The sequence below is a fragment of the Pararge aegeria genome, chromosome 12 (genome assembly GCF_905163445.1).
Source record: "Pararge aegeria chromosome 12, ilParAegt1.1, whole genome shotgun sequence".
Lineage (NCBI taxonomy): Eukaryota > Metazoa > Arthropoda > Insecta > Lepidoptera > Nymphalidae > Pararge > Pararge aegeria.
This window is the reverse complement of record NC_053191.1, coordinates 2,521,221-2,534,116: the sequence shown is the minus strand read 5'-3', so window position 1 is coordinate 2,534,116 and position 12,896 is coordinate 2,521,221. Positions and strand designations below refer to the sequence as shown.

General features: G+C 36.7%; 1 protein-coding gene across 2 annotated transcripts in view; it reads right to left on the bottom strand.

Moving 5' to 3' along the window:
- LOC120627787 (carboxypeptidase D-like) overlaps positions 1–12,896 on the bottom strand; it is a 38,681-nt gene that overhangs the window by 12,916 nt on the left and 12,869 nt on the right. Inside the window, exons 7-14 of one of the 2 annotated variants that reach the window (XM_039895814.1) lie at positions 9,105–9,311; positions 8,425–8,619; positions 7,344–7,429; positions 5,844–6,044; positions 4,918–5,009; positions 4,422–4,578; positions 3,402–3,568; positions 2,511–2,621 (exon numbers count right to left, since the gene is read on the bottom strand). In XM_039895814.1, the coding sequence (XP_039751748.1) occupies positions 2,511–2,621; positions 3,402–3,568; positions 4,422–4,578; positions 4,918–5,009; positions 5,844–6,044; positions 7,344–7,429; positions 8,425–8,619; positions 9,105–9,311 (1,216 nt within the window). The remainder of the gene's footprint in view (positions 1–2,510; positions 2,622–3,401; positions 3,569–4,421; positions 4,579–4,917; positions 5,010–5,843; positions 6,045–7,343; positions 7,430–8,424; positions 8,620–9,104; positions 9,312–12,896) is intronic. The other variant, XM_039895816.1, reaches the window with a different exon arrangement.

The following is a 12,896-nucleotide window of genomic DNA, read 5'->3' as shown; positions in this document are numbered from 1 at the left end:
ACTGAACGCCTCCTAAACGGCTGGACCGATTTGAATGAATTTTTTGGTATGCGTGGATGGTTTAGATTCACAAATCAGCCCGACAGATGGCGCTGGGGTCGGCTAGTATATATATATACATATGTATATATTATTCTCTTAGAAGTAGATAACAATTTTAATATATCTTAAACTATATTAAGCATTACAATTTTGCGTCCTCCTAATGCTATAATAAGAGGGTACATTTTATTAGTAGAAGAGACAGTTAGTGCAAAACGACACACAAAAGCCGATACAATACATATATTTATTAATAATATTAATTTTATAAATATAGATAGATAAAGATTGTATTACAATTTTACTAATATAATACGTACATGTAAAAAATATCGATAAGGTGAAAGTTGTTAAAAACTTTACCAAAATGACAACAAGAGATTTTTTTATTGCATAGAAGCAGGCGTTACTTTGCGGAATTCCATGACATGATCGTACAGTGAACATTAAGCTTATTTGGCTTAGTAATTATTCTTTGTATAGTCAACATTTTGGAAAGAGAATATTGCGGAAGATCTGTTTGGTGTGGAGTACATAGATTGAAGAAATTTTTATGAATTTGCACCGTACAGATTTTCCTGCTTTCATCGGATTATAGAAATGAAAGTTAAGCTTAATTTGGTGTAATTTATAATTACTTCAATCCGTATACTCCACACCAAACAGATCCTCGGCAATGTACCCTTTACGCACCGGAGCATCCTCTGGAGATGTTGACTTTACTATGAATAATTGAAAATTAACTTTTATGTTCATTATTGTTTATATTTTTGTATAAAAGTATGAAAGGATAAAAATAGCAATTAATGGCACTATTCACCTTAACGGATTCGATGGAATTATTTTACGTATATATGTATATATATAACGAAATACATACAGTAAAAATATTAAGTTTAGTTTCAAAGAATATAATAATTAATAACACACATAAAACAAGATAAAAATAGGGTTTATTACAAAGGCATTAAGGTTCATATTGCAATAAATTATTTGTCATTTGAACAATAAAAGCAGTATGTGTGATTTGGATAAGAGTCACTGGGAAACCACTTGACTTGACCAATCACTACTCGACTGAGACACTACTCGACTATTGTTTATAGTTATAATTGACGGACCAAGCAGGATGGCCTACCTGATGGTAAGTGGAAAACCTTCGTATGTAAACAGTACACCCCTTCGCAGGGCGTGCAAGGAGCACACCCTATAAAATGCCGCCCTGTGTCCACAGGGTTTTTGACCAGGGTACGCATAAAGCAGGTACATGGCATGAAATGGAAATATTCCCCTCCAATACGACTTATATCAAATAATTTGGGTATACGTTTTGTGCATGTATGAAGTGCACGGCACTGCCTGTGTCCACCAACCTGAGGCGTTGGTATTGAGCCTAATGTTCATGAAATTATAATGACAACTACGTCATACAGACCGGATGCAATGCTTCTTAGCGGCAGTTACAACCATGGTGGTAAATACTTCCATTGACGAACTCTGTCACAAAAAGCGCTACTACTACGACATTTTGTTTCAGTTTTCATATAAATATAACCATAAAAAAGATGATTTTTAAATCAAGATTACACGTTTAAAAATGCTTACTGTCAAATTTCTGATCGCAATAAAAACATATGTCAAAATGTTACAAATGGCTGCTTTGTGTTCGTCTTGTTATTTGCCGTATTTAAATGTGAATCAGTCATGAAAAATCTAAAATGTTAGCATGGCAAATGAAATAAGAATATATTAACTGGGTGTGCTGATTTTAACTGACTACTAAGCAAGAACAACGGATATCGTTATGTCGTTCGACAAGGCACCTGAAATAATGCGATCTAACCTTTTTTTTGTGAATTACACCTTTAATATTATCTAGGTTTTTTCTGTTGTCATAGTAATCTGTGACCCCATTTAACTTATACGTGGAAGCAGCTGATGTCATGGTTGTCACCGCGTATTTTTTTTGTATAAAAACATTAATAGTTACTTCTTAATGAGAAACTTTTGTTTCATTTTATTTATTTAAACTGGTTATTTGTGCACCACTACACAGTTAGGAAAATAAGGGACGAATAGAGAGAAACACGAAGACTGGAGTAGAATACAAAAGGCGGCCTTATCGCTAAGAAGCGATCTCTGCCTCTCCTAATCCTAAGGTTGCCTACCTTAGGATTAGGATAACAAGAGCGAGAACAAACAGGTGGTGTTAAATTATTATAAACCTACATTTTTCTAGGATAGATACTTTGTGAGAAATGACTTTTAAAAGTTCTATTAGTTATTATTAATGAAAAACATTCTTCCAAAACTTTTCGTTGGGATCAATACTTTTAGAGAAATAACTTTTGAGTTTAATTTTCAAAAAATACGCGGTGACAACCTCAACAACAACACTTTTCAACTAGCCTTGTAGAAATGTCAACTCAATATATATGATGGTAAGGTTCAAAGTTCCACGCACTTACCGGAAGTCATAGGCCGAAGACCAGTGCTGAGGGTCGTCGGGCATTAGCGTGAAGTTGAGGCTCACCGACCCGTTCACAGGTACGGTTATTTGCTCTGTTACACTCTCGTAACTGCGATAGAGAAATATGTTAATTATTCCTACTTTAAAAAAGCTAACGACGACGAAGGCATTGCCTAAGTAACTAGACATACATTTACCTTAGGGGGCGTTCATCAAATACGTGAGATTTTAAAGGGGGGAGGGGTTCAGGTGTCAAATCTCATCTTATCTTACGTTGGAGGGAGGGAGAGGGGGGGGGGGGGTACTCGGCAAATATCACGCAATTTTTATTCTGATTGAAACAAAAAAAAAATATACTATTTTGGTCCATTTAATCTAGATTGTACATGATTAAGATTTAATTTTAAATGCAATCGCAATCGCAATCGCAATCGCAATACGATTAAGATCATTCACTAATTCGTTCGAAAGAAAATAATTTCGTTCACACTTCGACGTTATACATCTACTGACTGTCATACCATTTGTTTAATTTTATACCTTACTTTTATACCATTTGTTATTTTCTTTTTACAACACCAATCCAACGCGTTTACGTAAGAAACCCACATTTTGAAAAATCTTACGTGAGATTGGGGGATGGGGGAGGGGGTTGAATCTCACGACATCTCACCAGGGGGGGGAGGTAGGGACAGAAATTTCAAAAAACAAATCACGTAATTTATGGACGCCCCCTTACGTGTGAAAGTAAAGGGTCGCGCGGGCGTTCTCACTGTTTTGGACACAATGCATGCAAACAATAACAGTCGAATGAGGGTTGTGTATGATCTTAATTCTGTGTAGTATGGTTCCAACAGTTTAACTGTTATATAAAAATAAAGAATCTCACTTGGCTTTGCTCGCAGTGATGTTATAGGTGCCCGGTGTGAGCAGACGCCAGTAGTCACCATCTTTAGCAGATCGTATGGTGTGACGGATGCCGGATACGGATATGGTAGCGTTTGCGATCACGTGGCCGATGTGGCTGTGGACGAAGCCGTGGACGCTTTTGTGGACCTGAGGAAGATTATGTCTTTTTCTTAACAACGATACACACCTTGCCACCTAGCCTCAAAGTAAGCGTAGGTCGTGTTATAGGAACTAAGATGACTGATAATTATTTTTTTAATGAACTCGTTTTGGGTTCGAAGAAGGTCGCTGCCTGTGTTGTATAAATGAACCTCGGACATTATAAGCTGCTCCTAGTAACGCTAACGTATTGATTCAGTTTATTTACTTATTACCATGTAAGTTTATAAAAATTAAAATAAAAATTACGCACAACCACTCCACCTTTCAATATCTGCCTAACCTAAAGGTTGCCTCTTCAGTGATAAGGCCGCCGTTTAGAACATTCCTATATTTATGTTTAATTTTGTTATCTCAGTACTATACGTTGCTGTGCGTACAATAAAGTATTTACATACATACATACATACACCTACTACTAAATTGGTTGCTTGAGTATTTCAAGCATTTTGTGATTTCAAACTATCAGTTCCTAACTTTTTGTTATCAATACCAAAATCAATAATAAACAGGAATTATTAAAACTCTAATTTTCCGACGACGTCACGAGTAAGGCCATGACACCCGGTGAGCGTTTTCGCGGCGAAATAAATTCTTCAAAATCTTCTACGTTTAATTTCTGCAAAAATAAGTTATTTTTTGGATACTTTCGAACATCATAGTGCAGTTTTGAGCATTAGTTTAATGCACCGGCCACCACGCACTTCAGAACGGAACAAAGCATTGTAAGACTGCTGTTTTGCGACAGAAAATAGCATGGCCATAATACTTCCCCGGACAACCTCCGTCACCAAGAGCGTCTACTAAAAGCGGACCTCACGACGTCCTCAAAATCACATACCTCTTCGATGAACTCGAGCAAGGCCTCTCGATTGTCCTCCCAGTAAGTTGGCAGGTCTTCGGCTGGAGGAAACTTGAAGCAGCCGAGCTCCAACGTAAGCTCCATGTCGTTGGAATGTAGATAGTTCCAGTCTTGCATGCCGCCCGATAACACGTACCTGATGAATAACAAAATCCAAATAATTCAAGAACCGATGAAGAATTATTTATCGTGAATAACTAAATACCTAAATCGAATACGATAGTTTAGCTTTTAAAAATCCTAATATACATATACTATATCCTATCAGTCTATATAGATAGATAGGTCAGAGCTCGACTTGAGACTGGAAGTATGTTCTGGAACTTTATTTTGCATAGAGGATTAAAATCTTACAAAAGCAATCAGGTGTTCTTATTCCAAATTATCGAACCCTAGCACGTAACAAATTTACCAATCACTAAAGAAAGCAACACATTCAAATAACTCCTGATAAATTAAATGAAAGGGTACTCACCATTTCGCGCCATTAGTGATGCCTTCCGGGAATCTGTCATCGGCTCTGGCATGCTCTTTGCACGGCTGACCCAGGTGCATCTTGCGATGGGCCTGCATCATAAGACGCGATCAACGATGGATCAAAGAGCGTTACGTTTCACTTTATATTATATCTTTAAAAAAACTGTCAAATAAAATTATCTAAGTATTTCTGGTTCTGGGTGAATAATCCCTGATATGAATTAAGGAATTGAAAGATGGAAGGAAATGGCCGTATCATTAAACTTCTTTAAGGTGCTAAGATGTAAGTTGCACAACCCGGCTATTCTACATAACTATGTCTATGCTTAATGTGTTGCGCAGGCGCAGGCCGTCGTTGCATGCGCTGCCGCGCGCGCGGACGCACTTCATGGTCGCCGAACACCTAGACGTTTTCAGTTGCTCTCTAAGCGAGTTCACGAAGGCCACTATGAACTGTATAGAATATAGTAGTTAATAAGCTTGTCTACGCATTAAGATAACCTGTCGGCTGTAAGGTAGATTTTAATAGTTTTAATAAATAAGTAAATAAATGAATATTCGAACAGAAGAGAGGCGGATAACGACACTGCCCTTATATGTAAGGGTCCCCCTACATTCAAAAAAACAGTTGGTGACACTGGGAGGACTCCGAAAGGATCGAGATCCCAGATTTTGTAAAAAAGTATAAAAATGGCGCGTAATCCCGGAGAAGTTAAATGTCAATGGCAAATTGTAACCGTAAGTAACCTCAAGTTCACTAATACATAACTTATTATCACATACACACACACACACACGCACGCGCTAATGCACACACACACAATATCACATATTAACAAAAAGTCGACGAATTTATCTATCTATGTGCATTATTCTTAGAAATACTATGCGATTAAATGAGGCTGGAGCTAGGCTTTGACTTACATCAGAGTACACGTGGGCTAGATGCACGAACACTGCGTTATCAGGCGAGAGGTTTTCAAGGCCACTCTTCATGTCGGGGTTATTGTCGTAAGGATAATTGGCTACCAGAGCGCCACCGTGCAAGTTCGCAGATAGTACGAACGGTATGGATTGAGACCAGTTCATCACAGCGAGGGTTTCGGGTTCTGGCTCTGAGTTGTCCTGGAAATGAAATGTTTTATTACCCAGTGTTGATTTTTGGGTGCTGGGAGCGTTCGGCTGTGGCGAGTCACAAAATTGTCGTCAAAGACGTTCCGCTATGCGATTTTGGGTTATGGGTTTAATTATATCTGCCATACCCCTAACAGGTTAATTGTTCACCATTTTAGACTGTATCATAAGCAGCATTGTCGCATTGCTATGTTTCGGTTCGAAGGTTGTGTGTGGCAACACTTTGCAGGATGTGTTTCTTTCTTGCATGTCCAGGGAAATGTATGTCTGTTTATAGGCGATGGTTTTCCTCTTACCATCAGGTGGCCTGTCTGCTTGGTCAGTAATTATTAATTATATTAAAAAAAAAAAAAGGTTTCATTCACAGGCTAACTCCAAAAAGTAATACAAATCCTAAACTGAGGATGATCACCTCTTAGCGCCTTTGCCTCTGAATAGGAAGAATAGAAAAGGACTTACTTGTAACCATATGATTCCAAGACATTTCTGCATCTCGAATGGTGATTAACTGACCCATTCGTTACTAACAAACAGTTAATATAGACAGTTAATATAGACAGTTAATATAGGTTACTAACAAAGCGTCAGTTAATATAGGTTACTAACAAAGCGTCAGTTAATATCGGTTACTAACAAAGTGTCAGTAAATATACTATCCACCAAAACTATTGGAACAGGCATTCGCCTGTGTGTGAGGCCTGCTCGAAAACTCTTTCTTTCAATCTTTTCAGTCTCGAACTTTACTTCACTTCTCGCTTATCATCAGCGGTGCCAAAAAGAGGACAATAGTACCAATTTTGTTGTACGTAACTCTATTCTAAACAGGCCAGGTATTAAGTTGTGCCATCCTTCGCATTGTTTTTAGTGGACAAGGTCAGCACTTAAGGACATATTACTTTAGTCTAGCTTTGATGTGTGAAAACTGGCACCAATGTTTTTTAGAGCTTATGTGTGTAAGCGAACATAGCCTACTGGTTTCGACTTCGGCTTCACTTTCAAGCGCAGAGTTCAAATCCCAGCACGCACCTCCTTCTAAGTTATTTGCGTTTCAAGCTATTAAAATATCACTTGCTTTAACGCTGAAGGAAAATATGAGGAATCTTGCGCGCCTGAGAGTTCTCGATAATGATTTCAAAGGTGTGTGTAGCATTCCAATCTGCACTAGGCCAGCGGACTACGACCTAAACCATTCTCATTGTTGGAAGACTCGACTCGTGCCTTGTAGTGGGCCGGTAATGGATTGTTAAGATGAGATAATGATGTGTGTATGTATAGTAATTTAAATTGTACCCTGGTCGGTCCATATTGGTCCGGAAAGTTCCTGTTCAGATCGATGTTGTTCGCATTTGACCTGCCTCTGGAGCTGTCGTAGTCACCTGAAACACAATTCTTGTTTTGAGTCAGGATATTGAAACAGGGAACCTGGTAGCTCGATAAATTACATTTGACTTAGACTTGACTTCTATTTTTTTGTATGAGCATTTCCCAAAAATTGGTTTTTATTACTAACTGGTTCATCCGCGTTGAATATGGGTCGTATCGTACGTAATGTTATTATGAAATGTTATTTTAAGGCTATAAGCCGCGCAGGTAACTTACCTATACAGGTAAATTCCTTACGTCTATAACCCATCCTTATCTCCCAAAATGACTCCAAATAACATGCGTCTATAGAAATAATGATTTTGTGAAAACTCTCTATCAATTACGGTTTATGACATACAGGTTACAGCCCGCTGAAAAAAAGGCAGCGGAGGCTTAGAAATGAGTGTCCCTCGCACCGACGCTTTCCCTTTAATTATTACTTCCTAACGCGATGGACACTAAGCTCAAATTGCTATAATCCAACATTATATTTATATAATCTTGCAGATTAAAGCAAATATGTCATAGAATATCGCAATGTAATGGCTGCTTCAATACAATAGTTAGGCTTAATGTAAGACTATGGGTCTCATAAGGCGCAGAGTCAAACAGCTGGCCATGGAGAGAGCTATGTTAGGAGTGTCTCTACATGATCAAATCAGGAATGAGGAGATCTGTAGAAGAACCAGAGTTGCGGACATAGATCACCGAGTCCCGAAGCTGAAGTGGCGGGTGGAGAACATAGGTCTCAGAACCGATGGACGGTGGGGTTCCAAGGTGCTGGAATGACGACCTCGCACCGGTAAGCGCAGCGTTGGTAAACCCCCGACTAGGTGGATTGGTGACATCAGGGGAGTCGCTGCGAGCCGTTGGACCCAAGCAGCACAAGACCGTGGTATTTGGAACTTCCTACAAAAGACTTATGTCCAGCAGTGGACGTCCATCGGCATGATGATCCTTATACTACATTATTTATCATGGAATTCCGCAAAATAATGCTACTCACTGATACTCGCGTGCTCGTAGCCATCAGGGTTCATACTCGGCATCAGATGTATCCTGGTGCTGTTGAGAATGTTCTGGATGCGTTTGTCTCCCCTCTTGTACTCCTGGCAGAGGTACTTGGCTAGAAGCAGCAGCAATTCCCTTCCCACTACTTCGTTGCCGTGCATGTTTGCGACGTATTTAAATTCGGGTTTGCCTGTTAAAAAAATATTAGCTTTATATGTAACTACCTTTTGTGCGCGTTTTTTACGATACTGGCATAAAAAGTAGCCTTTGTTTTCAGTACCATCCCATTCCATCATTTATAGTTAGCACTCGACTGCATTCCAGGGGATGACATTTAGATATATTGAACCCATACCCCTAATTGGTTTCCACGCGACATCGTAGCGGAACGTATTTGACGGTAGGGTGGTATATAGCCACGGCCGAAGCCTCCTACCAAACCAGACTAGGTAAATTTGGAAATTATAAATGCCCAAATTGCCTCTGTCGGGGATCGTACCCGGAACCTCCCCTTTAAAACCAGAGCATCCACCGCTGCGCCAGGATAATAATTCACAAGTTGATGTTTGGTCTTAGACCGCTGTGGAGCATCCTAGAGCTCATGATCCTTCTCTCCTATTAGAAAGGAAGCCTTTGGATAAAAGGTAGGATATTTAGATTTGAGATTGTACTCACCGGGTATATGCCTTCCAGGACTCTTCGTTATCTCCAAAACATATAGCTCCCGGTCTTCAACCGATTTACCAATTCTGGTCAACCGAGTTATATCCGGGTATGAAGCCGCTAGATCTTGGAGGAACTTCTCCATCTTCACATAATCATGGTGACTGAAGTCTTCTGCGGATAGACCGTCGATTGGGTGACGAGCGACCCTGCTACGTACTGATGATTTGCCCCGAATTAGTAAACCTCTACGTGATCTCTTGACGATTTTTTTTGGTAGAAAGCTATTAAAATTTCTACCATTTTGGTAGATTACATTATTAGTTAAACTGCATATTGTATACCTTGTTACCTAATGGATTTTCTACGGTTTTCACCTAGGGATTTATCTTCCTCATGAAAATTCAACTTATCATGATAAATGAAATTTTTAGTAGAAAGTAATATCTAATATTTCCATTCTGACATCATAATCAATAAAACTATATTAATATTTTTGCTATATGTTCCAAGTATAATTACTATAAATTAAAAAAAAATAATGTGTGCTGATTAATAATTTTTAGAAATTGCTACCCTTTTCCAAATAAAAAACTACTTTTGGTTTTTCTACTGATTACTAACTAAGTTAAGTTGTTATTTAGATATGGTAATCACAAAATGAAATGATGAATGTAATTAAAGGAATGTTAAGAAAAGGGTTTTTAGATACAAACGGAAAAAATTAACGTGGGGTAAATCAACAGTGCGTAACCTAAGTAAGACAAAACCAACACCCATAATCTCATAGATTATAACTATTTAAACTGTGAAAAGGCAAAAAGCAAAATAAAAAAAGCTTAAAGTTTTTAAAAAAAAACCCCAACTATATACTAGAATATGAAGGTAGATCAAAAATATTAAAAAAAAAATAAAGGCCGCTTGTGACAGCAAATATTAAGATAAATATTGCTAGGCACGTTTTGTATTGGTCGTGTTTTATTTACTTTTATTTTTAAACAATTCTAATTTTAAAAGGGGTAGTAAAACACGAACTGTAAAAAGTTTTACCAATACCCGATCTAGATAAATGAATAAGGTTTCAAATAACGTATACTTATTAATATTCTTTTCACATAAAAGGTAACTAAAAATTAAAATTGACAACCATGACTAAATGCAATAGTATGAAATCGCATTCACATGTGCATCTGTATGCTTATAAATATAATAATGGAATGATGAATAATGAAATGAAATAATCAAATGATGTGTGTGTATATTATCTATAAGTTGAAAGTTTATATAAAAGGTAAGTATATAAAAAGTGTTTCATAATATTAAGAATTATTTAAACGTTAAAAAGCGTGGGTATGAATTTATCTGACTTCATAATAATAAATAAATAACTGCAAGATGGTGATAACAAAAAATACCCGGCTAAGTTAGTTGTAGGCTTTTCTTAGACCAGTAGAGCTAAGTTGCGTGCCACGAGAAAGAGGGATAATTCTCTCGTGGTGCGCATCCTGTAGGGCTAACAGGCCGCGTTTGGAACTTTGCTAGCTTTAGGTATAAGTTGGCGATAAAAAATAGCCTATGTTACTCAACGTCCATTCCACTAACTCGATACAAAAAATATAGCCGATGAGAATAAGGTTGCTTAGTTAGGGTGTAAAGGAAGCACAAACAGAAAAACAAACACTTTGTCGCAATTATAATATTAGTAAAGATGACACTTCAACTAACACACGTCTTACACTTTCACTCAAAAACACGCACACACACACACATACACATACACACGCGCGCACACACACACACACACACACACACGCACACACACACACACGCGCACACACACACACGCGCACACTTACACACACATACACAATTGTTTAAGTTAGTTGTATATATTAATTGTGAGATTAAGAATCCGTTGTAAATGAGACGCAATAAAGACAATAATTAATAATATTAAGAAGCTTTCTAAAACTCCTACATTTGGCGTGTTCAAATATAAAAAAAAACTCTTCTACTTTTTTAATCAAGCATAGTTAATTTCAAAAAGGTATTGAACAAAACAAACAAACAGAACAATGAAAAATGCAAGTTCTTGTAATTGATTTTATTTGAATACTTTCAGTTTCATAATAAATTAACTTTGAAATACATTTCAATATTACAGTAATATAAGAAAAATTGACATATGATTTTAGATGATAATTTCTAGAATCACTACCTACTAATACAATTTTAAATATATTATAAGGGCATTAATTAACAATTGCACGCCTCATAGGCGAAGCGTTGAGGTGGGTCAGTTTACGCACACCGAGTGATTCTCCAACTTAAAATGTCACTTTTTTATTCTTTATTGCTTTTATAAGTGAATATAAATAGACAAATGTTAAGAAAAAACACTATTTTTAACTCTCATTATATTTTTAAATCTCTTTTTATTATTTAAACTAATTAAAAAACAGTTTTAAAAAGTTCTGTCTTGGGAGTCCGGGTATCTATATTTCCCGTATCCTGTGGTCACGATAACGAGCGAAAACTTCACATATCGCGGAGGAATAGAAGCCTATTACTTTTCACGGTACAATTAGATGTAGTTTAATTATTATTTACAAATAATCTCAATTTTATTGTAATGAATGAGATTATGAGGCGTGCACTTTTCGATTTTCCAACTATTTTAAATATTATAAAGATCCTTAATATACTTACGAAATAATTATGATGGCGGTGTTAATTATACTAATTGTATAACAATTTTTTATTCACTTTTCGCTGGTAGAAAACACTTATAAATTAAGGTACATTATTTAATACAACTTTATTGCTTTTTACACTTAAGAATAATTAATTCTACCATGAAGTATTAACTATTGAGGTTTTATTTTAGATAGACTTGCGCTCAATACTATCACTATGGAAACCAAGTGCCCGCTTGCCTAGAAAAATGTGCATATTGATTTTTACTTTGAAGGTACTCTAATTTTTACGGCGTTAAATATTCCCTCTTGCCTTGAAGGTGCTAAAGTTAAACGTGGCAAGAATAATCCCTCTCACCGTGAAGGTATTAAATTTGTAAGTGGCGAAAATATTGCCTCTTGCCTTGAAATTACTCAAGGATTTATTATATGTATATAACATTGTATGTATGTTGCGGTAATTTTTTTTTTAAATTGCATATTTTTAAAAATACGACTGCGTTTTTTTTTTATTGTTATTCGCTAACCAATGTGTGCGTATGCTCTTGCGGACTAAACATGTTCGCCGACGTCTTTATTCAGCGAATACAGGAACTTGCAATCAGTAGCGTGCACTTCATGTATGCCCAAAAGCACTGCCTACCCCAATTTTCCATTTTATACTATCTTCCTGGTTTATGACTACCTTCATCGAAACCCTGTGAACGCAAATGTCCTATGGGTGCGCAAACATGATTACCCAACGTCATATTATAATTAATTACCAATATGTACAAAGTATTACAGAATATATTATTTTTACACACTGGGTAATTGACAATGTCTAGCAACGAACAATACAGAAATGCGTGATTTTTTTTTCAATATTTGAGCATAATGTATGTCGGGGATGGATTAATTTATTTTATTAATATTATTTTTGGTACGCAACTTATAATTAATCACTAACGTCAGAAGTGGGATTAAACCTTATTCATTATTCGAGGATGAAATGGATCTTATATCCAAACATTAAAGTTTCAATTAGTTTGACCGCCTTACAGTTTAACTTATAATTACTATAATTTCTAACGTCAGAAGTGGAATTGACACTTATTAATTATAAAAA